Raw genomic sequence first — 26003 nt, 5'->3', positions numbered from 1 at the left:
ATCACCAAGTTTTTAAATTTGCATACATAGGCTACATACAAAACAAAGAAAAATATAAATGCATGCAACTTTCTACACATATGCCTCATAGATAAATTCAAAAATCACCCCAAAGAACATTTAAATACATTATATTATAATTTCAGATGCATTATACGTATATAGCCCCAAATCCTGCTTTGCAATTAAGCAGGAACAGTTACCAGCCATTTACAAGGCAAGTGACAGCAATGATATGCAGGTCTGTGGTGGGAGAGTTGTTGGCTCCAAACTAAGAACTGGAACTGCATCAACACAGTAAGGTAATAAATCTACAATAGTACCCCATGCCTGTGCAATACAGCCACAACAACTTGCAAACATGACACTAAAAGCTTTGAAGTGCAAAGCATAAAAGGGACAAACTACCAGAGTAGTTTTAGTATGACCATAACACTCAAGTAAAATCTTGTAGTAAGGATGCCAGCAGGTTTGTTAATGGATAAAATGATGTAAGCAATTACCCAAGTGGCTATGGCACATACATAACATCCACGTAAAAGCATGATATTCGTAGGAGCTCAGTGATGCCAAATGAAACAAATTGCCAAAATGTTTCTAAACAGCAACAACACTCGTTTACAATTCAATTTATGGAGCCCTCTATGATTATGTGTCGGGAAAATAAACATGGGTGGAGGTATCTTTAAGCAGTTGCAGTAGTAGTAGTAGTAGTAGTAGTAGTAGTAGTGGAAGTGGTATATTATTATTATTATTATTATTATTAGTTGGAAGTAGTAGTTGGAAGTAGTAGTAGTAGTAGTAGTGGTGTAATAGTAGTAGTAGTAGTAGTAGTAGTAGTAGTGGTGTAATAGTAGTAGTAGTAGTAGTAGTGGTGTAATAGTAGTAGTAGTAGTAGTAGTAGTATAGTTATTGTGGTGGTAAGTGGAAGACAAAGAGGTAGTAGTAGTAGTAGTAGTAGTAGTAGTAGTAGTAGTAGTAGTAGTAGTACTAACAGTAGTAGCAGTAGTAATAATAGAAGTAGTAGTAGTAGTAGTAGTAGTAGTAGTAGTAGTAGTAATAGAAGTAGTAGTAGTAGAAGTAGTAGTAGTAGTAGTAGTAGTAGTAGTAGTAGTAGTAGTAGTAGTAGTAGTAGTAGTAGTAGTAGTAGTAGTAGTAGTAGTAGTAGTAGTTGTTGTTGTTGTTGATGTAGGGACAATAAGAAGGAGGAGCAGGAGACAGAGAAGAAAAATTGAATAATAAGAAACATCATTATTGTTAGTACTGTAGAATGAGTAATAATAGTAGTAGTAGTAGTTGTAGTAGGAGGAGGTGGAGGTATCCCAGGTTTTAGCAGTATGCATGATATTTGGCCCATGGTGTTGCTGGTACCCCTGAGCAGCATGCAGGTTTATTTGAGGGGCTGCTGGGGTATACCTGGCTGGCCTGGTGGGGGCTGCTGGCCTGGGACTGGCCCATACCCATATTGTCCCGGAGGAGGACCATAGCCACCTTGGGGCATTCCACCGGGTGCTCCATACCCTAAGGTTGCCAGCAACAATGACAGGATAAACATGTGTTTGATGAGCTAAAGTTCAGTATTTCACTGAGAACTATGTGAACACTTCTAAGGAAAATCATGTTTATTTATTTTTTGAATCAATATATGTAAGCTAAATCATGAGCACAGTTTTTGGGAGGGTTTTCCTACAACAGAAATTCATCGAAGAAAAGATCATTATGATCTAGCATCTAACAGATGAGGAGGAGGATCAGGAGGGGGAGAAAGAGGAGGAGGACTGATGGGGAGTAGTATATATTTTCCTGTAAAAGAGCCAATTGTTGCTGTGATAAAGTTATCTCTTTCTGTCCAACATGACTGGCATTGGTTGGTTGGTAACACAATGGCACACAAACAAAGCCTGTAACTGATGTCAGACTTGATCTGTAAGATAAACACTGTAGCCAATGAGGGATTAATGGATGTGAACAGATGGGAGGAGGAGGAGGAGGAAAGGAACTGCCCTCTCTTCAAGGAGGTAAAAATAACCATTTCTCTCTCTCTCTCTCTCTCTCTCTCTCTCCATTCAACCTTACACTCCTTCCTCAGCCTACAGTAGATCCCTCAAAACATCACAACTCTAGAGGAAGGAGCATGTACTAACCAGGGGCAGGCTGACCAGGTGATGGGTACTGTCCTGGTTGGGGGTACTGTCCTGGTGGGGGGTACTGTCCCGGGGGTGGGTATTGTCCAGGAGGTGGGTACTGCCCTGGTGGGGGATATTGTCCTGGTGGGGGGTATTGTCCTGGTGGAGGGTACTGTCCATGTGGCGGGTACTGCTGGTTGGCAGGAGGGTACTGGCCGGGCTGGGGGTATGGAGGAGCATTCCCGTCACCGACCACTGGGTAGAAGCCGATCTCCTCTGGTTTGCTCATGGTGTTCAGTACTTCCTTGTGCTGAGTCCTAATACACTGCCCTGCAAGGAAACACATGATAAGTGGAAGATACGGTACTTTACGAAGGGTTTTGCAAAACTAGTCTTACTCCTGAAAGTGTATAGCAAAATTTGTATCAAAGGCATTCACTAAATTATATATTTCATTTGATCCCCTTTAAGCTGGCATTTCTTAAGTTGACTCACGGATTGGTATGTAGAAAAAAAAGAGCAAATACTAAACTTTTAAAATTTGCTCTTACATCAGCAATGTGTCATCTTTTGGAGATCCAAACTCGACATGGTGACATGCTACTGGGATACACCAGAGAAAGTCTGGAAAAGTAGTACTATTTGGTGCTTTTTTTTTTTTTTTTTACAACAAAGGAGGCAGCTCAAGGGCACACAAAAAAAGAAAACAATAATAAAAAAAAAGCCCGCTACTCGCTGCTCCTAAAGTAAAACAAAAGAGGTGGCCGAAAGGAAGATCAAATACAGGAGGAGAGGTGTCCTGATACCCTCCTCTTGAAAGAGTTCAAGTCGTAGGCAGGAGGAAATACAGATGAAGGAAGATTGTTCCAGAGTTTACCAACGTGAGGGATGAAAGAGTGAAGATGCTGGTTAACTCTTGCATAAGGGGTTTGGACAGTATAGGGATGAGCATGAGTAGAAAGTCGAGTGCAAAGGGCCGCGGAGGGGAGGAGGCATGCAGTTAGCAAGTTCAGAAGAGAAGTCAGCGTGGAAATATCGATAGAAGATAGAAAGAGAGGCAACATTGCGGCGGAATTTAAGAGGTAGAAGACTATCAGTATGAGGAGGAGAGCTGATGAGACGAAGAGCCTTAGCCTCCACTCTGTCCAGAAGAGCTGTGTGAGTGGAGCCCCCCCACACATGAGATGCATACTCCATACGAGGGCGGACAAGGCCCCTGTATATGGACAGCAACTGTGCATGGGAGAAGAACTGGCGGAGACGGTACAGAACGCCCAGCCTCGAGGAAGCTGATTTAGTAAGAGATGAGATATGAAGTTTCCAGTTGAGATTTTGAGTTAAGGATAGACTGAGGATGTTTAGTGTTGAGGAAGGTGATAGCTGGGTGTTGTCAAAGAATAGGGGATAGTTGTTTGGAAGATTGTGTCGAGTGGATAGGTGGAGAAACTGTGTTTTTGAGGCGTTGAAGGACACCAGGTTCTTCTTGCCCCAATCGGAAATAATAGTAAGGTCTGAGGCTAAGCGTTCTGCAGCCTCCAGCCTTGAGTCGTTAAGTTAAGAAAGAACGAGGAATGTATGCCTCCATTCCAGAGACAATCACCTCTGTGATGTGCTGAGCACACACAGAGGGGTCTCTATCCTGGAAGCAATAATCATTCCACGGAAAATCGGAAAAGTACATCCTCAGGTCGTCCCACCGAGCTGAAGCAAAATGCCAGAAGCATTGCCTCTTCGGTGGGTCCAGAGGGTGTACAGGAGCGATAGGACAGGATGCAGAAATAAGATTGTGATCGGAGGAGCCCAACGGAGAGAACAGTTTGACAGAATAAGCATTACCAAGCAGCCATAAAAAAATGGGAGGGGAGGAGGGATGGGCAGGCCTGTAATTTTGGCAGATTTTTTGGAGGCTAGAGGGCATCATGAGTTCATTACGTGAGAGGGGCGAGCGAAGCGAGTATATGCGCAGGTGGGGATTTTTTTTTTATAAATAAGCAGTTTTAGGGGCATTTTGAGGATAATATAGAAAACATTAGGGGAGCTACAGCCCCCATAGCTCCCCCATAAATTACATCCCTGATGGGACAAGAGCTTATTATACTCTAAAACTGATAACATCAACTAATGACAACCTTATTCATTAAAGTCATTGTGAGAGGTGGTTACAGCCAGTCATGAGTGGCAGTACTATTTAATCTTGGGTCAGCGATACACACTGAAATCTGAAGGATGTCATGGCATCACTGCACTGGTACACATGAAGCTGTCAAAATGTGATTTTCATTTACAAATGTGACGCACTGAAAATAAACTTGTAAGTGATTAGGGAACCAATTTATTAAATTATGGTGAGCGTTGTCACATTGATTTTACATCAACATACCATTTATCCCCATGGGGTGAAGTGAGGGAATAGAGGATATGAGAAAGGTGAGGAAGTGGAGAGATGAGAGAGGTAACGGGTGAAAGGAATAAGGGAGAACCGTGTACTATCACAAAGGCGATCTATCGTCAGGGATGTTATGACATTTCGGTCACAGAGGTTACAAAATCTATTAGGCTGAGCCTACACTCATATAAAGGCACCCTTGTTCAATGACCTGAGTAAGCACCATACAGGAGAGAATTTTGACATGAAGGAGATGAGGGAGAGGCAGACTGCTAAGGGAAGCGATGACGGGAGATGTATCTTTCCGATTTCACTTACTGCCCCTGCAGAACAAACGAGCGACGGGCTGGGTGCTCCAGCTCCATACTTTGGGGGCTCCATATACCCCAAAATTCCAAGTTCAGCTGAAGGTGTGTTCTTATATGTTACAATGCTCTATATGTTGTTTTTTGCGTGTAAATCAGACAAGCGGATGGCTATCAGTTACTGCAGATGGATAAATACGATGATGAATGTAAAGACAGTTAATAATAATAATAATAATAATAATAATAATAATAATAATAATAATAATAATAATAGGTTTATTAAAGTATGGCAGCCGTTAGGCTGCAAATATACAATTTAGAAATACAATAAACTATAATACTAAATAGGCTACACTAGAGGGGGGGGAGGGGAGGGTTGGAGGTGGTTTAGGACAGCTAAAATTAGAGACAAAAGGGGAAGGGAGGGTGGTGTAAAGGGAGCACTTCTGCACCGCGACCCTATGGGATTGACTATCACTGCTGGGCATTGTTTATAATCCTCACTATCGCTGGTACTGCACTTCGTTTGTAACGGTCAGTTCGCGGCGCTCTGAAGGGTGTATGTTGTGGTGTCTGGTGAAGCGGGTGGCAGGAGATGGCGGTGGCGAGGATGGTGAAGCAGGGAGACGCCGAATTTTCTGGGGGCGTCCTGGTGTCTGTCAGAGAGCCTCGGGAGACTCAGGGTGGTCAGGGCATTGTCGTAGGGGTGGTAGTCAGGGCCTAAAATGACCCTGAATGCCCTCTTTTGAACCCTCTCAAGCTGCTGTTGTTGGGTGAAATTAAGGGACGATGACCACGCCGGGGAGGCATACATGAGCTTTGGCAGTATGAAAGATGTGTAAATACTGCACAGCTCAGCAGCCGGTGCCCCCAGCGTCCTGAGTCTACGCAGCATGTACAGCTTGAAGGAGGCTGCTCTGACGGTGTTGGAGACGTGGAGCTTCCAGTTGAGTTGGTTGTCCACAGTGATGCCGAGTAGTTTGGTGGACTGGACAACCTGGAGGTGGTGTGAGCCAATAGACAGCAGCGGAGGTGGCACATCTCTCTTGGACGTGCAAACGTGTATCACCATGGTCTTGGTGTGGTTAATAGTGGCACTATTGTCCACCGTCCATGCCTGAAGGTTGTCGGGCGACGCTTGAAGAGGTGCACAGTCAGGATCCCTGTTGTTGACGGGGACGCCCAAGGTGCTGTCGTCAACATATTTCCAGCGATGCGGTGTGTCCATGAGGGCGTTGTTAATGAGCACCAAGAAGCAAAGCGGACCCATTTTAGTGCTTTGCGGGACGCCACACGTCAGCTCAAGAGGAGGGGAGACCGAGCCCTGGGAGCGAACTATTTGCTGGCGTGCGCTGAGGAAATCAGTCAGCCACGATACAATATTAGGGTGAAGCCCCAGCTCAATGGCCTTAGTAATGACAACAGAGTGGTCTACATGGTCAAATGCTTTCCTGAAGTCGACAAAAGCAAGGGCAAGGGAGGTGTCTCGTTTGTCCAGGTGGCAGTGTATGAAATCTAGAAAGCTGACCAGGCAATGAGTGGTGGAGGAGTGCTTCATGTTGCCAAATTGTTGCTTGTGATGTGATAGTATGTGTTTCAATTGACAGGTTTGATCAGCATAATTAGAAATCGCATCAGACAGACGGGTCTTTCCAAATCCAACAACTAGCTGCTTTATCGGGCAGTTTAAACACCTGTATAACCTGCCTAACTCCATTTCTTATTCTCATTAATTATATATTTTCAACATTTGTCTGTTCTCTAGTCCAAGATGCTTGCTTCCAGTTTCCATTTTATTGCCAGCATTTTTCTATCCAATCCTCCATGTGCGCTTTATAGCTTCCTCTAAATATTCATTGAGTCGCCACCTTTCCTGAACCGTAGGCTATATTATATAGTCCGTTTCATTCCGTCTGTTCACTCGTGTACGTAGATGTGGCACCTGCGCATAGTGAGTTCGTGATTGCGTGAAGATCAACTTTATATTTTCAGTGATATATTTAAGTGTTTGTGTATACAAAAAAAACTCAAACCCTATTATATGAACCGCAAACATGCCGTTTTGCATCGATAATATACCATACATGCACAAGAATGAACAGCTTGTATATTAAACAGTATATATATATATATATATATATATATATATATATATATATATATATATATATATATATATATATATATATATATATATATATATATATATATGGGAGGCGGTGGCTGAATCGACAGAGTAACACCACCGCGTTCAGGAGGACGCGAGTTCAATCCCCGCCCGGTGCCACCAAGCTGGGATTTTTCAGCCGCCGCCGAGTGGGTTAAAACTACCCACATGCTGTCCAGAAGACCACCTATCAACCCGGACTCTAGATTCTAGGATTAAAGATGAGCTCCGGGAGGGCAGCATGAGCCAATGCAAGATGGCGCCACTATAAACACTCGCCTGCGCCAGAACGGCTGGGCCGGCCATCAGGCCCCACTGAAAAAGCCTACCGGCGCTATAGGCAGCGACGTATAAAAAATATATATATATATATATATATATATATATATATATATATATATTTATTTATATATATATATATATATATATATATATATATATATATATATCAGGACACCTCTCCTCCCGAATCTGACCTTGCTTTTGGCCACCTCTTCTGATTCTTTTATGGGAGCAGCGATTAGCGGGCTTTTTATTGTTATTATTATTTTTTTTTTTTGGTGCCCTTGAGCTGCCTTTGTTGAAAAAAAAAATAATAAATAAATAAATAAATAAATAAATAAATATATATATATATATATATATATATATATATATATATATATATATATATATATATATATATATATATATATATATATATATACTGCCACCTTACTGCACCCACACCTCCCTGCCACCTGTCGCCCTCTTCCACGTAGCTATCCAGTCTACTCTTAAAACAAGCTATCGTCCCTGCACTAACTATGTGATTGCTGAGTCTATTCCATTTCCCCACCACCCTATTACTAAACCAATGCTTGCCTATATCTCTCCTAAATCTATACTTTTCTAATTTAAATCCATTACTGCAAGTTCTATCCTGCTAGCTAATTCTCAGTACTTTACTTATATCGCCTTTGTTGTAACCCTTGACCCATTTGAATACTTCTATCAGATCTCCCCGCACTCTTCTTCTTTCTAGTGAATGTAAGTTTAGACGTTTCAGCCTATTTTGATATGGGAGGTTCAGGTTCCTCAGCCCCTGAATCATCTTGGTCATCCTCCTCTGAACTGATTCTAGCAAGTTGATGTCCATTCTGTAGTGTGGGCACCATAACTGGACAGCATAATCTAAGTGTGGCCTAACTAACGCTAAATAGAGTCTGAGGATGACCTCTGCACTCCTGTTGGTTAGCGTCCTGTTAATAAAGCCTAATACCCTGTTAGCCCTATTCCTCGCACTAATACATTGCTTCCTTAGTTTTAGGTCAGAGTTCACTAACACTCCCAAATCCCTTTCACACTCAGACCTGCCTATCGCTGTGGAGTCTAAACTATACCCGTGTAATGGGTTGCATGTTCCTACACTAAGTACGCTACACTTGATGATGTTAAAATTCATCTCCCATTTCTCTGACCAAGCTGACAGTTTGTTGAGATCCTCCTGCAGTGCTCTAGCATCCTCCCCTGTCCTAATAGTGCGTCCTATTTTGGTGTCATCTGCAAATTTACCTATGTCACTAGTTATCCCATTGTCTATGTCATTGATGTAGATAATGAATAAAAGCAGGCCTAAAACTGAACCTTGGGGAACTCCGCTGGTAACATTACCCCATTCGGATTTTTTACCGTTAATGGTAACCCTCTGTTTCCTGTCGCTAATCCACGCCTTAATCCAATCAAATACCTTCCCTCTTATCCCATGAGCCCCGACTTTATTTAAGTCTCTGGTGAGATATCTTATTGAAGGCCTTACTAAAATCAAGATAAACCACATCATAGCTCTAATCATTGTCAGCTGCCTCGTATACTTTATTGTAAAAGGATAAAAGATCAGTGAGGCACGACTTTCCTTTAATAAACCCATGCTGTGAGTCGTGAATTAAATTATGTCTGTCAATATGGTCCCTAATACTATCAGCTATTATTGACTCAATCATTTTACCTATAACTGACGTCAAACTAATCGACCCATAGTTCTCCATAGAAGATTTGTCTCCCTTCTTAAATATTGGAATAACGTGTGCCTGCCTCCATGAAACAGGCACCACCCCTGTGTTTAGTGACTACCTAAATACTTCTGTTAACTGCCCACCTATTTCAGTTTCACATTCCTTTATTACCCTTGGGAAAAGTTCATCTGGCCCTGGCGCCTTAGTGACTTTAAGTCTATCTATCTGTCTAATCACGAGCTCCCTACTTATGTTGATGTCGGTTAATTCTTCTACCTCTTCTCCCCTGTAGATCTGTTCTCCCTGAGGTATATCATCTAATCTTTCTTTGGTAAATACAGTTAAGAAATATCTATTTAACGCCTCGCTCATTTCCTCATCACTATCAATCAGTGATTCTCCTGATTTAAGCGGCCCTATCTTATCCCTAACCTTGGTCTTATAAAGCTGAAAGAAGCCCTTTGGATTGGTCTTTGCTTCCCTGGCAATTCTAATCTCATAATTACGTTTTGCCATACGTGTGTTCTTCTTTACTGCTCTAGCTAAATCGTTGCAACTATCCCTTAGGTGAGTTTCTCCCCTTTTAATTCTAACATATAGTCCTCTTTTTCCTTCCTATTACAGTTTTTAGCCTGTCTGTCATCAATCGCGGGTAATTACCTGTTGACCTGGCTTTCCTGTGAGGTATAAACTGTTTCTGTCCTAGTTTAATTTCCCTGACCAGACTATTGTACTCACCCTCCAAGCTACTGACCTGACTAGTGACCTCACCAGAGATTAACGCCCCTCCCTGCTCTGGGTCCTGACCTACTTCTGATCTCACTCCCCTAAGCCTCTGCAGCTGTTTTCTTAACCCCTCGTAGTCTGCCTTCCTGAAGTCAGGTATTAATGTGTTGTTACTGCTGACTCTATCCTCCCATTTAATATTAAATCTAATTTCCTTATGATCACTGTTACCTAATGAATCCTCAACCTCAATGTTGCTTATTATACCCTCTCTATTAGTTAACAACAAATCCAAAATATTTTCTTCCCTCGTTGGTGTTCTAATTAACTGCTTAAGGAAACTATCCTGTATCACATCTAACAAATCCTGTGCCTCTTGGTCTCCGGATAAAGTATCCCACTCTATGTTCCTATAATTGAAATCCCCAATTACACACACATTTATATATCTTGACGCCCTACTAATTTCTTGTAAAAGGGGTTGGCTACTGTCCCTGGTAAGGTTGGGCGGTCTGTACAGTACTCCGATGACAAGCTTCTCCTTCCTACCTTTTACTGCCCGCTAGCGAAGCCCATACGTAAGTGAAGGTTAAGAAAGAAAGGAAGGAAATGGAAGATAGAGAAAAGGGAGAAGGAGTAAGGGAGGCGACTCACACGGGTAATAAATCTCTCCGAAGTGTTATGACCAGTCAGCAGGGCCTCCCGATAGGACAAGGAACGCCACAAGAAGTGCCCTGGTATGGTTGGGGTCATGATCTACATGACCTACAGCGGAGGCGCTACAGGGAGGATAGTCGAGGGGCAGATAGTTAAGGAACGGTGTCCTGGCTGGACGTGTGTGATGGTATCTCCGCCCTCCCTACAGTAACGTAAAGTGACGAGAAGCTTCAAACAGACCCTGAACGTGTAAGTAGGACGACAGTGTGTTCTCTCCATGCCAGATCCATAATGTATACACCTTAGTCCAGTAATTGCATGCCCATATATGATCAAGAATAACGGAAACGGAAAGATACGTATTCTGATGTGTTCAACTTTGCTCGACAGGTTTGATCGAGAAAATATAGACTCGCATCATCACCAGGGGTCTCTTATTGCCCTTCTTACCGTCCTGTCTGTACTGGCGGTAAAAATCAAACACGTTGGGCAGCACGCCATACGACGAGACGACGAGGCCAACGGCGGGCGGAGCCGTGGACGTGGGACGGCGCTGGTCGAGGCGAGGACGAGCGGCCGAGGCTCTCAGCGGCTGCGAGTGGCTTGACGTTGGAGCGAGCGAGGACGGCGCGCCGCGAGGCAGCTTCGACGTTCCGCGAGGACGACACGACCATTGACGAAACTCTACGGGATCGGCACGTGCTGTTTGGCCCAAGTTAGCTACTCCCACAAGGTATGACTGTTCTTTTGTGCCGTGTTATAACACAGTGACACGGAAGGCGTTGCTTGCCCTGGCGGCGCCTTTTAGCAACGACATACTGACCTCAGCGCACTGTGAAACTGTGAAACGATACCGGCGGTGCACGTGAGAGTGCTTAGTGCATAATCGGTTATAGCATGTGTTGTATGTGAGGTTGTGGGGTTAGCTGACACGCAGGAAGTCGTGCCATGCTGCAGACTGTAGTGCTGGTCAGAGAAACTTATCAGAGTGAGGACTTTGAACTGTGAAACTGTGAAACTATACCAGCGGTGCACGTGAGAGCGCCTAGTGTATAATCTGCCATAGCTTGTGTTGTAGGTGGGTTAGCTGACACGCAGGAAATCGTGCCAGACTGACGACTTTAGCGCTAGTCACGGGTAATACAGGTGACCGCCCGCCAAAGTGGTCATAACACATAGGACGAGAAATCCATAGGAATTGTGAAGGCCTTTTATGAAACAGAGGTTTATGGCTGGCGTTCGGGAATTTGGGTTGAATTTGGACATTGAACAGAGTGCACAGACGATACAAGGGAAGGAACGGAAAGGGCAAAGGGGCCCAGAGAAGCCTTCCCTGAGATAGAAAGCCCAGAGAAAGGAGCAGGGTTGCGCGAGAGATACAAGGGAAGGAACAGAAAGGGAAAGGGCCCGGAGAAGCCTTCCCGGGGTCAGGAAGGCCCAGAAAGGTAAAATAGTAGCGCAACCGATAAACGGGAAGGTACAGAAAGGGCAACAGGGCCCGGAGAGACCTTTCCCGAGCCCGGAGAGCCCAGAAAATATTGTATAGAAAGGGCAAGAAAGGGCAACTGATACAGGGTACAGAAAGGGCAACAGAGCCCGGAGAAGACTTACCCGAGACGACAGAAAGAACCAAAGGACTGAAAGGGAGGTCACAGAAAGGGAAAGGAAAATGGAGAATCCCGAAGAAGACTCCCAGGAAACAATGCAGACACACGGAGAAGAACCCTCGAAGAGCTCGCCAGAGAAGGTAGAAACTAACAATGGTGATGGCGCCTTGGCTCTACAACTTCAAGAGCAGGTGCAGAGCGATGATGAAAGTGAGCTGGACAAATACGATGACGACTTTGATGAGTTGAACAACCAGACTGGAGGGAAGGAACTTCAATTTTCGAGGCTTTCTGAAGCTATCTGTGGTCTAGAGGAGCGCCTCGCGGCGCGTCTCACGGAGCAGATCGAAAGGGGAATAGCACAAGCCATGCTCCAAGTGAAGACACAAGAAGGTTCCGAGAGAAGGGGACAACGAGGAGAGAGACATGGACATAACACAAGAGCGCCCGGTGGAGCCGCTGAACCAGGAGCGACAGCTTTGTGTCAAGGCATCGCATTCTGACGATGGTTCAACAGTAAGCACGAGTGACGCTCTCGAAAGGAATAAAGGTCAAGGACAAATCATAAGCAAGACGGCCTCTGGCAGGAATGCCTCGCCCACTCTGAGTGTAAGGAGTGTAAGGAAACAACAGCCTGACTCGGAAGAAAGATTCCCTTCAGCTACAGAGCCCAAGGAACCACTGTCGGCTGACGATTTCGCCAATAAGTGGGAGAAGGGCATGGAGCGAATCATTGCCACTATTGAGAGGCCCAAGCCGGCCATGCCCACGTTCTCGGGCGAGTCCAGGGAAGAATTCGCCCTATTCATGCGGCGTTTCACTGGTTACTTGGAAGGCCACCCTGTTCGTCCAAAAGCGAAGTTAGAAATGCTCATAGCGGCATGCACAGGCGAAGAAATGAAGGACGCCTTGGTCATGTACACTCAATTAGATCCCGAGGAAGGCTATAAAGAGGCCATGGAAATGCTCCAGGAGAGATTAGGAAGCACGCAGGATCATATGGATGAAGCCATCCACGAGCTTCAGCACGGGCCACAGATACAAGACACCGATAAAAGGGGACTCGATCAGTTTATCAATAAATTGTGGAATACATTCATTGCCCTGCAACTGGCTGGCAGGCAGGCTGATCTGGACAACTTTGGTATCCTTTCGAACTTGGCGAATCGACTTACTGGTAAGCTACGGGAGCGTTATGAGGACCAATTACTCAAATATAAAACTAAAAGGGATTCGAGACCTGGAATCAAGTGGTTTCGTGGCCTATTGATGATATACAGTCGAAAACTGCAGCAGGTTTTCAGCAAGACACAGGGAGATGGCGAGAAGAAAGGGACACAAAACGCTGACAATAAGGCCGAAGGCGGTGGCCAGGGAAGTACCGCAAAGCGAAAGGCCGAGGAGGACAGCAAGGATGCCACGGTGAAAAGGAGGGCCATGGGCTTTGCATCAACAGCAGGATGGCCACCCGGCAGGAGAAACCAAAATGACAAGTGGCAATAATGGCGGATATTGAGGCGATGTTCCACCAGATCAAGGTTACACCTCAACACCGGGACGCGTTGCGGTTTCTCTGGTGGACTGAAGGAGACTTATCTCGGAGGCCATGCGTATACAGGATGACAGTTCACCCTTTTGGTGGCGTGTGGAGCCCTTCATGCGCAGCTTACGCCTTGCAAAGAGCCTTGATGGATAAGCAGCGAGAATATCCGGAGGTACACAAGCATGCAAAGGAGAATTTCTACGTGGATGATCTGTTACTGTCTGTGAATACTGCCCACGAAGCTTCCACTCTGTCACGGCATCTGCGAGTGGTGCTCGCAGCGAAAGGATTCAGACTCACCAAATGGATGAGCAATGACAAGGAAGTGCTCGCCTCAATACCAGTACAAGAAAGGCATGCAGAAGTGAAGGAGATCGACTTCAGTCACAAGACACTGCCGACAGAGAGGGCCTTAGGAGTTCGATGGGACCTACAAGCTGACCAACTGGCTATTAGCGCCAACCCAGGAAGCAAACTCGCAACGAAGCGTGGGTTACTAAGCGTAGTCAGCTCGGTTTACGATCCGCTGGGAATTGTGAGCCCCTATACTATTCGAGCAAAGATGATATTCCAAGATGAGTGCAGAAGACAAAAGGATTGGGATGAGCCTCTGACAGAAGGGAATAGGAGAGAATGGGACCTATGGAAGAGCGGACTGAAGGAACTCGCTCATCTGAGCATTTCTCGCTGCTACACGCGAGATATGTCGGAAACCACAAATCCTGCACAGCTTCACCATTTTTGTGACGCGTCCCAGAAGGCATATGGAATCGTTTCCTATTTGCGATTTGCCGGCTCTAACGGTGTCCATTGTGCATTTGTGTGTGGCAAGGCTAAGCTAGCCCCTTTGAAGCAACAAACCATACCAAGGTTGGAGTTGTGTGCAGCAGTTCTGGCCGTTAAGATGGACCAGTACCTACAAAGGGAGCTTGATACACGGGTTCAGAAATCGATCTTTTGGACTGACAGCATGTTAGTGCTCCAGTACATAGCAAATACAGAGAGACGCTTTCGCACATTTGTGGCCAATAGGGTGTCAATCATCAGGGATACATCTGATCCGAGTCAATGGCGACATGTGCCGACGGCGCTGAACCCGGCTGATGATGCCACAAGAGGTCTGTCGGCATCAGAGATGACTCAACAGAGCAGATGGTTAACGGGGCCACCGTTTCTGTGGTTGGAAGAAAGCCAATGGCCTGACTGGCCTCTGTTACCTGCCGACCTGGTGTCTGACCCGGAAGTCATAAGCTGCTCAACTGCCACGGGCACTCACAGGTCGGACGTTCCAACAGAAGGTAAAGATCTGGGATTGTTGTGGACACACTATTCTTCTTGGTATCGCCTGCAAAAGGGCGTTGCATGGATTAAGAAGTTCATTGAATGGTTACAAAGAAAACCTGATGATCGACCTTCACCGTCACCACTCACGGTTCCCCAGCTACGCCAGGCAAAGACTGCCATCCTTCGGAAGGTGCAACAGGAGCACTATGCCGCTGAACTTGAGACCCTGCAACACGGTGCGCCCATTACACGAAAGAGCACGATATACACTCTAGAACCCTGGCTTGATAAAGAAGGCCTGCTGAGAGTAGGGGGCCGCCTATCCAGTGGTCACCTCAAGACTCAGGACGATCCCATCCTGTTACCTCGAGAGCATCCAGTGACGGAACTCATCATACGAGAGGTACATCAAACGGTGGCTGGCCATTCGGGACGGGAACACACCGTGGCATTAGTGCGGCAAAACTACTGGGTGCCACAGATCAGACGAAAGGTTGATACAATATTGCGGCGCTGCTTCGTGTGTCGACGGAACAACTGGAAGACCCCTCACCAGAGGCAAGCTCCCTTGCCAGAGGAGCGAGTAACACCAGGAGCGGCTCCATTCTCCTCCACGGGTGTAGACTGTTTTGGACCGTTCTTAGTTAAACAAGGCCGAGGCCGCGCCATTGAAGCGCTGGGGATGTATCTTCACTTGTCTGGCAACAAGGGCAGTTCACTTAGAAGTCTTGATGTCAATGGACGCAGATGCTTTCCTTAACGCCTTGACCAGGTTCTCTGCGCGACGGGGAGTACCAACGCGTCTTCGATCTGACAATGGGACAAACATGACCGCCGCTGAAAGGGAACTTAGAGCCGTTGCACAGACTTGGAGTGAAGATGATCATGTGCGCGCCACACTCCTTACGAGGCATATTGAGTGGACCTTCCATCCCCCTCAGGCGTCTCATATGGGAGGAATATGGGAGCGGCAAATCAGAACTGTTCGTAAGGTCCTTCGTGCCATCGTGGGTTCGCAAGTCCTAGATGATGAACGACTCCATACCTTCTTCTGTGAAGCTGAGGCCGTGATCAACAGCCGCCCCCTCACACCAGCATCGGAGGATCCTTGTGATCTGGAAGCGCTGACCCCAAACCACATCCTGCGCGCTGGGACGCACTGCAGCCCACCGCTGGGAGGCGCATTGACCGAAGAGCAGTTCCGCAAGAGGTGGAAACATGTACAGTACCTCGCGGATCAGTTTTGGAAGCGTTGGTTAAAGGAATACTTACCGCGCCTACGCCTGAGGTCGGGTCCTATTAAGGAGCGCAGGAACTTCAAGAGAGGGGACCTGGTCATTGTGGCCAGTGAAGGGGTCCCTCGAAATCAGTGGAAACTGGGCAGAATAGTGCACGTGAAGCCTGGGACTGACGGCATTGTTCGGCAGGTTAAAGTAAGAACAGCACGGAATGTGCTAGTGAGGCCAGTAACTAAACTCTGTTTCCTAGAAGGTCTGGATAGGAACTAGTTCTCTTGGTGTCTTCCCGCTTGTGTTTTGTTCGTAGTTTCTAGGTTTTCTGTTCCGGCCCATGGTGCGAGCACACTGTCCTGTTACTGCCCTTTACTGGCGCGCCTTTTTGTCTTTGCTGGTTTCTGATTTGGTTTGGTTGGGCGTGCGTGCCCGCCCAAAGGGGGGAGTTTTACTGCCCGCTAGCGAAGCCCATACGTAAGTGAAGGTTAAGAAAGAAAGGAAGGAAATGGAAGATAGAGAAAAGGGAGAAGGAGTAAGGGAGGCGACTCACACGGGTAATAAATCTCTCCGAAGTGTTATGACCAGTCAGCAGGGCCTCCCGATAGGACAAGGAACGCCACAAGAAGTGCCCTGGTATGGTTGGGGTCATGATCTACATGACCTACAGCGGAGGCGCTACAGGGAGGATAGTCGAGGGGCAGATAGTTAAGGAACGGTGTCCTGGCTGGACGTGTGTGATGGTATCTCCGCCCTCCCTACAGTAACGTAAAGTGACGAGAAGCTTCAAACAGACCCTGAACGTGTAAGTAGGACGACAGTGTGTTCTCTCCATGCCAGATCCATAATGTATACACCTTAGTCCAGTAATTGCATGCCCATATATGATCAAGAATAACGGAAACGGAAAGATACGTATTCTGATGTGTTCAACTTTGCTCGACAGGTTTGATCGAGAAAATATAGACTCGCATCATCACCAGGGGTCTCTTATTGCCCTTCTTACCGTCCTGTCTGTACTGGCGGTAAAACTACCTATTGTTTCTACCCAGAGGAATTCTGTATTGCTATTATCCTTGATTGAGTTGTTAATGACACACTTAAGATTGTCCCTGACGAAGAGTGCGACCCCACCCCTCTTCCTACCTATTCGATCTTGGTAGAATAACTTATACCCTTCAATCTCTAATTCTGGGAGAAAGTGTCTGTCTGCAGTGTTTATCCATGACTCTGTGATCGCTATCATATCAAATTTCTCTACGCACGCCTTTCCCCTCAATAAATCTATCTTATTCCTAATACTTCTACTGTTTGCATAGTACACATTTAGACCTAGCACTTGCCTTACCCTGCAGCAGCTCCCACTTGGTATTGCCATCTTAGGCCCCTTCTTACTTACCCTAAAAGAATATATTATATATATATATATATATATATATATATATATATATATATATATATATATATATATATATATATATATATATATATATATATATATATATAGTCTAATCATACTCGAACGATTCATAGCCTTTCAGATACCCATATTTTATTTCATTTAGGTACATAAAGTGATATCTGGCACTGCAAGTGTCTATATACATAAGGCGCATGTAAATAAACCCAAAGAAGAAGAACATGGGTAGCCTAATATTCGAAATTGACTAACATTGCATTCAACACTTATTTTTTTACCGTTTCATGGTATTTCGATTATTAATCATTATTTACATGCAGTAAATCATTAAAATACCCTTTATTAGCACTTGCAGAGCCAGATGTCTTTTAATATACCTGAAATGAGCTATCAGTCAATGAATATGAAAAAAACATAGATCGTTCGAGTATGACGTGACAATGGTATTTGATACAAGCTTGTCTTTTCGTGTGCTTGTATGTTAGATTAACGATGGAAACGACCGAGTTGTTTTTTAGTAAACATAAACATTGAAATATATTACTGAAAAATAAGCTTGAATGTCTATCACACGTTGATTTTCACGCATACACGAACTAGAAATGCGCAGGAGCCACATCCATCAAAATTTCCGCTTTGTTGGTGGACAGACGGAATGAAAGATTATAGTAATGGATGGACGCACTTATTGCTCACCTTTCTCTTCAGATATAGTGGTAGGGTGTCAATTATGGCGCATCGAACCCATTCCCATTTCATTTCTTTACTTTTCGTGGGCTGGGTTTAAACTTTTTTTTTATATGTTATTGACTTTCGAATGCATGCCTTCATCCCCTCAAGTGTTTCGTTTCCGACCATTATTCATTTTGATGTCCAGTCAGTTGATTAATTATCAAACATTACTTTTGTGTTCTTCATATTCATCTTTTTTTCATACCAACTTTCAGATTATATGAAAGTTCCTCGATTAGTACACGTATCTTAATCCCTAGCAACCCCACTCTAATCTCTTAACCATGTAGCAGCGGGGATCATATTTCTTAATGGTCCCTCTAAGCGAGAAAAATGAGAAAAAATCATCACTCACACAAACCATTTCATAATGTATATCAACGCATTTGTGATCAGTTTATGTATCATCTATTTTTTGGATGTTAAATCATGGCACAAATTTGGCCCGTCGCTGTTACCGGGTTAAATACTTAAAAGTAAGCCGTGAATGATATCAGATACTTTGTCACTTCCTGAATTGAAGTTTCTCGCTTTTTGGTTGTTTTATGGTTGCCTTAATTCTCTCTCTCTCTCACTTTAACGTAGACAAGTGCCAGGTCCTTCAAGTTGGAACGATGAATAAGAAGTTCGATTACGAAATGCGCGGCGTTAAACTCAAAAGCGTTCAATGCGTCAAGGACTTGGGGGTCAAAATCGCGTCAAACCTCAAATTCTCACAGCAATGCATCGATGCAGCAAATAAAGGGAACAGAATGTTGGGCTTCATTAAAAGAAACTTTTTATTCAAGAATAAAGATGTAATACTCCCGCTCTACAATAGTTTAGTCAGACCCCACTTAGAATATGCGGTACAGTTTTGGTCTCCCCACCATGCAAAGGATATTGCTAAATTAGAAGGTGTTCAGCGTCGGGCAACGAAAATGATCCCTTCCTTGCGCAACAAATCCTACGAAGAAAGGCTTTCTACCCTTAACATGTTCTCTCTTGAGAAACGTCGCCTCCGAGGAAAACTGATCGAATGTTTTAAAATACTTAATGGTTTCACGAATGTAGACAGATCAACATTGTTTATGATCGATGACACTTTGCGCACGAGGAACAATGGCGTAAAACTCAGATGTAGACAAGTAAATTCAGACTGCACCAAATTTTTCTTCACCAACGTTGTAGTGCGAGAATGGAATAAGTTTCCACCATCAGTGGTCCAGTGTAACACGATTGACTCCTTCAAAAATAAGCTCGACCGTCACTTCCTTCAACTTAATATCAACTAGAGTAGAAATGCAACGTTTTGGAGCCTTCTGATTAATGTAAAATCACTTAGGTTTAAGGACAGACCACCAAGTCTGGACCATGGGGTCTGTGTGGTCTGATTTTCTATGTAATTCTCTCTCTCTCTCTCTCTCTCTCTCTCTCTCTCTCTCTCTCTCTCTCTCTCCGCTTCATCTATGCCCTTCCTGCTTCAAGAGTAAACATAACGGATAGAAGGCTAATTTCTGGCCACTAAAACTACCGCATCCTATCACTGCTAAAGAATCAACTACTATACATTTCAGCGGCAGACAAACGCTGTTTTTCGCAAATATCTCCTAAACGAATCTTTGGATCAGTATGATATTTCAGCACACTACTACCTATAATACCCGGACCTAATTTATGGCTAACCTACCACATTACTATATGTCTTATGTGACGAGTTTACTTGTGAAAAATAACACAAACCCGACGAGTCATGTTGACGCATTCGAAGGAAAGTGTGCCCCCCCCCCCCCAGCACCCTCCCAAACTATTCCTAGCCACAACTACTCCCCCTTCTCGCTCTCGTTATCCCTCCTCTTCTCCCCCTAACTTCTCGCCTCCCTCATCACTCTTGTGTCCCTCCCTATTTCTCCCATCACTGTATTATATATTAGAATGTTATGTACGTGTATATGCTATAGATAGTATGATTATTAACTAAGAGCATGGTACAGTTCCATGGAGGCAAGACGTATTTCACGTTGATAATTACTGTACAACAGCATGTTTACATACATATAGTATGTAGAAGGTCCATGTTTGCAGTCCTTATGGTCACCCAAGTAAACACGATGTACTGGCATTACCTGTGGTCTGGACCTTCTAGGAAAAGTTATTACTGTTATTACATACTGTGTAGTACATATTCATCATAAAATGTCAACTTGGTCCAGCTAATATAATGTTATTTTGTTGACTTGTCTCTTTCATATTTATATTTTGCCCTGTCTCTGCTTAAGTCATAGCCTCGGGCTGGGGAAGGGGGATGGTGTGAGTAGGGGGGTGAAGAGGGCAACCAGGAGGGGGATACTGCGATATTGGAGTAGGGAAGGAGTGGTCTTTGGGTTGTTCGGGGCGTTGGTGGAGGGGCTAGAGGAGTACCCCACACTCGTCCGATTCTGTTTAACACCTTAGATATGATGACTGGATTAGGCTTAATATCACTCAGTAAGCTCCTAACATAACACATATTGCAACATGGTATATTAGCCATAAATTAGGTCCGGGTGTTAAAGGCAGTGTGTTGAAATATCATACTGATCCAATGATTCGTTTAGGAGATATTTGCGAAAAACAGCGTTTGTCCGCCGCTGAAATGTATAGTAGACTACGTTCATGAGAGGAAACAACACACACACACATGGAAGACACACCACGTGATATGACTCACCACTCAACTCACCCCCCCCACCCCCCTCTCCCTCTCTCTCTCTCTCTCTCAACAAAAAAAGTAGCCCGGCCCACAGCTCCACCCTGACGACGACACGGCTCCCCAGACAGCAGCAGAGCGAGTGAGCCTCACCCAAGACTCCACCCTGGCAGAGGTGGTGGCAAAATTCCCACCTCCTCGATAAGCTGAAAACTGAAGACATCCTCTGACGGGCCCGCCGGCCCGTGCCCTCCCCTGGGAGGACAAATCAACAACAACAACAACAAGCTCCAGCTGATAAGACACGCAACTGACGCCCTCCTTAGAAAAGTTCCTGATACAATAAACGATGAATTATTAGGTGACGTATGTACGTAGTGTCGACCTTTCTTTTGTTGAAGCTTCTAGTGCTATATCTGCTTTGATGAAGTGATGTATTAAAAGTAGGAAAGAACTAGAGGAAGAATGAAACAATAGGGGGACACAAATAATTAATGTAAGAGTATAGAAACAAAAACGAGAGATCTATTTAAGTATTAGAACTTGTTTTGTGTAGCCATTTCTTTGAGTTTATTGAGAGTAAATAAATATGACCCATGCTGACGGGGTATAGGCATCCATGGTGAAAACGAAACTACTGTATAAAGGAAAAAAAGTGGCCAACGGTTGCCACATACTCTATATAGTACTCATGTTATTCATTTATTACCCCTTTTCATGGCACAAGAGACAATGTAAACTATGATAAAGATGTAACAAATCTCTGTAGAATATCGAACTAATAAATCGAATATACTTCCAAACCATACGCATATCTACATAACTACATATATATAATAAAATGTAATGAAATACGGAACATACGAGCTTGTCACTCTTGTCTACACATAGAATTACTCAACACTAAAAAAAAACTGGCTATAAATTAAGCATCCACAAGATCAAATAACAACCCTTGGCGTAAGCGAGCCTGCAGGTGGCAGGCTACTGATGGGGGTGTTATAGAAAGATAACACTGATAATAGGGTACTGATCGAGATAGCAGCTTAGAGAGAGAGAGAGAGAGAGAGAGAGAGAGAGAGAGAGAGAGAGAGAGAGAAGGCTAAAGTAGGAAAGACCATGAGTAATTGAGGGAAGTACAGAGTGAATTAATTAAAGGGAAATACGAAGAGAAGATGGATGATAATGGGAGATAGGTATATAGAGAAGGAAGCAAGTGGGCAATGAAATAATTAATGTGCAGTAAGAAACACTTTAAAAATAATGGAGTCAATGGTTGGGAAAGAGAAGAGAAATAGGAACAGGGAGGTGAGAAATGATGACGCAGGCAGTAAACATGAACGGAAATCCGCTTGTGATAAATATCCGTAATATAATATTTTTTTATCTACTTCATCAAAAGTCGTCCACACAATCTGGAAAAAGCTATGCATCTCTTTACTATTTAATACTAGAAATCAGACATCATATACTGACCCTATGGAATGTTATAACGACGTGTAGGATCGCTTATGCATGTCACATTACCTTATATGATTTGCTAGCTACAGCAGGTGATCTGGTCGTCAATTTACACTAGACAAGGCCACATTTAATTAGGGGAAAAGCCACAGACCTTCATTCATCATCCGAGTTAGCCATACGCTGCGGGCGGGGGTGAAGTAGGTTAGTGGTGGGCTAGTAAACAAACCCACTTCACCCCCGCCCGCAGCGTATGGCTAACTCGGACACACACACACAACAGGTACACAAACACCTTTACCTGTCTGACTTCGAGGTGTGGTTGCGTATTCCGTGTGTCACTGTCGAGACTTGTACACACCCTATGATGTATAAAATATATATATCAGATCACGAGGAACTTGACGCCCTCAACCCTTCACGCCTCGATCCTTACTGGGTGCCGTGGGTGATGGCAGCGAGCAGTGTTGCCAACTCAAAATTTATAAATCCGCTAGGATGGCCTAAAATATCCGCCAAATGATAAGTGAAGCTATAAAAATTTGTCGCCAGATTGGAATTGAAAATCCACCAGTTACTCTTGACAATTTTAAGATTTTTCTCGCTATATTAACATGCAATTCCGCCAGATCTAGCGAAACCTCCACTAAAATGGCATCACTCAGCGAGCGAGAAGGATCGGCCTTCAGCTGGGTTCCGCCCTCGTCTGTCATTGGTCAGTTGCCAAATTTTATCGCAGCCTGAACAGTCAGTTGCCAGCGATACTATTACGAAAGAGGAGGGGCGTGGAAAGGAATATGTATACTTTTAATATGTACGTGTTATTACAGAATGACAAACTCAGTAGCGGACATATTAAGCCTAGACAAATATGTACGTATATACAGTTCACCACACATGCACACACACACCACACACAGACAAATTAAAGGTTGAAGCATGAATAAGATATCTTGCAGACGCGTGATGGCCCTGACCTATTAATTTTTTTTCACCATCCTTCACCCCCTGAACCTAGTGCCCTCATGGCCTGTATAGTCTGCCTCGGCCAGTGCCAAGAAGCGGCCGGAGTCCCCTAAAGCATTAGAAAAAATAAATATACAAAAGATATATGTGTGAAGTGAAGATGACAGACGGGGCCGGGGAGAGACAACTATATGATTTTTTTTTTCATTCAGTAATAAAATAAGTAGGAACAGGAGAAGGCGTATCAAAGATCGAGGAATGAAGGGAGGACGAGGAGGAGAAATTATTAATGTCGGCGGGGTGATAATATGGTATGAAAATAAGGATTGAGTTAAAGGGGTCGGTGGGAATGAACCAATGATACCAGAAATTGTTAATCTGCTGACTCCTTGGAATGAAGGTGTAAGCAAGGGGGAAGATGTGCAGCGGAAGAGGATTATGGAAGACGCAGAGGAAGAAAGGGGAAGAAATGGAGGAAAGGAAAGGGGAACAGGGGAATTAAGTAAACAGGAAGGAGGGACGGAGAGAAAGAGAAAATGTGGGGGGAAATGTAAGTAGAGTGGATGGAGAGATTAAGAGAACAGATATAAGGAAAGAGAAACAAAGGACTACTCAGACATGTAAAAATTAATGGAACAGCTTTAAGGGTAAGGAAGGTGATACATGTTAATTTGGAGAAGGATCGAAGGAGGCTGGAGGCTATAGCTGAGGGGTAAGAATTAAGTAATAAGTATTAGTACCTAGATACAGAGGAAGCGAAGAGAAAATCGATAAAGGAGAAGGAAGGATATGTGAACAGCTAGAGGAAGAGGGATGAGGAAGGTATTAAGATAGGGAAGCAAAAGGAGGTTGAGAAGGGGAGGAAAGATCTCGAGGATGTGGGGGAGGGAGTGGGGAGGAAGTGGTCCCCGCAAGAAGGCGCCACACCGGCGCCTACATCGAGCGTCTCCCCCACACTCACACACAATGCGTATACGTCTTTCCTGTCATGACCACACATCATGACCAAATCTCTCTGAGGGACGGAGAGATCGCTGATCACTATAATCAATGACATCTCAAGTAATGGACGGCGGACTCTTGATTTTGCGGCGCCCTTGTCTTAAGCCGCGAATTTTGGAAAATCAACCGCTTTGGTGCGAATCGCCATAACTCCCTTATTTCTGGGGCAACAGAAATGTTTTTGGTGTCAATCTACGGCAAAATGAAAGGGCTTATTTTGTAATAAGCGACCGGGCTCACAAACCGACTCGAAAGGGTAAAAAATCGAATAAATTTGCAAAGACTGAAAAAACCCTATTTTTGAGATCCCAACCTTGAAACCCACTAATTTTTTTTAGTATTTCCAAAAAAACTTATTTAACAAATAATTTAGCCCTACCAATGTGCTTTCCAATATGATGCATAACATTTCCCTACTCCCAGTAGTTTCGTCGCTAGAGCTCGAAACGTAAACCCTTTTAAGAGCAATTTTGACGAACTCCAGACACTGACGTTTTTGTCTACTGTGGCATTGCTATTGCCTCTAGAAGGCTGTAATTTGACAATGATTTGGCAATGTAGTTTGACCAACTCGAAGGATTTTTTGATAGCTCGATTCCAAGTTTGTCGTCGAGCCGTCACAAAATAGCCTGTTTTTCGGCCCTTATGCCGCGATTTGGACACGTCCTAGTTTTTTGCTTATAGCTTTTTTTTTTATTTATTTAGTGCTCTCCAATTTTTTTCTGATTATTAATCTGTAGTAAATGAGCTTTCATTTGCCACCAAGCACGCCTTCCTAGCTTCAGTATTTTTTGCTCGAGCTTGACCAGATTCGCAACGAAAATTCGCCGAATCGGACTCATTTCACGCGCCGCGACGAGAAACCTTCCTGACGCCACAAACATTAATATATCTGCATATAAATTCATATGTGAACACTTCAATATGTTGACTATCTTGTATTAAAATCATTTTAAGATATCTATATAAAAAGTTGCTATTTTTATATAATCGTTTCACTATATAAATCAACCTATATTAAGCGCCTTATTATACATGTTATTTATTTTATTTTATTTAGTATTCAACCATATTTCTTCCCATTTATTAATAATACATTTAATTTGCTTTCTTTTGATACCAAATATGTATGTATATATGTATGTATGTATATATATGTATGTATATATATATATATATATATATATATATATATATATATATATATATATATATATATATATATATATATTTTTTTTTTTTTGGGGGGGGGGTTATCAAAAGAAAGCAAAAAGTTATAAGAAAAACACTAGGACGTGTCCAAATCGCGGCAAAAGGGCCGAAAAACAGGCTATTTTGTGACGGCTCGACGAACTTGGAATCAAGCTATCGAAAAATCCTTCGAGCTGGTCAAACTACATTGCCAAGAGGGGCTACATGCCAAATTACAGCCTTCTAGAGGCAATAGCAGGGCCACACCAGACGAAAATGCCAGTGTCTAGAGTTCCTCAAAATCGCTCTCAAAAGGGTTTACGTTTCGAGCTCTAGCGACGAAACTACTGGGAATAGGGAAATGTTATGCACCATATTGAAAAGCACATTGGCAGGGCTAAATCATTTGTTAAATAAGTTTTTTTGAAATTCTAAAAAAAATGAGCGTGTTTCAAGGTTGGGAACTCAAAAAGTTTTTTTTTCAGTCATTTTTTACGACCTTTCATTTTGTCGTCGATTGATACCAAAAACTTTTC

At 43.8% G+C, this 26003-nt stretch overlaps 1 protein-coding gene across 3 annotated transcripts in view; it reads right to left on the bottom strand.

Moving 5' to 3' along the window:
* LOC126998505 (phospholipid scramblase 2-like) overlaps positions 1-22907 on the bottom strand; it is a 34959-nt gene extending 12052 nt beyond the window's left edge. Inside the window, exons 1-3 of one of the 3 annotated variants that reach the window (XM_050860249.1) lie at positions 22610-22907; positions 2145-2456; positions 1417-1521 (exon numbers count right to left, since the gene is read on the bottom strand). In XM_050860249.1, the coding sequence (XP_050716206.1) occupies positions 1417-1521; positions 2145-2415 (376 nt within the window). In that variant the 5' untranslated portion in view covers positions 2416-2456; positions 22610-22907. The remainder of the gene's footprint in view (positions 1-1416; positions 1522-2144; positions 2457-22609) is intronic. The other 2 variants (XM_050860248.1, XM_050860250.1) reach the window with 2 other exon arrangements.
* Positions 22908-26003: the final 3096 nt, after the last annotated feature.

The sequence above is a fragment of the Eriocheir sinensis genome, chromosome 14 (assembly GCF_024679095.1).
Source record: "Eriocheir sinensis breed Jianghai 21 chromosome 14, ASM2467909v1, whole genome shotgun sequence".
Classification (NCBI taxonomy): Eukaryota; Metazoa; Arthropoda; class Malacostraca; order Decapoda; family Varunidae; genus Eriocheir; species Eriocheir sinensis.
This window is presented reverse-complemented; position numbering and strand designations above follow the sequence as displayed.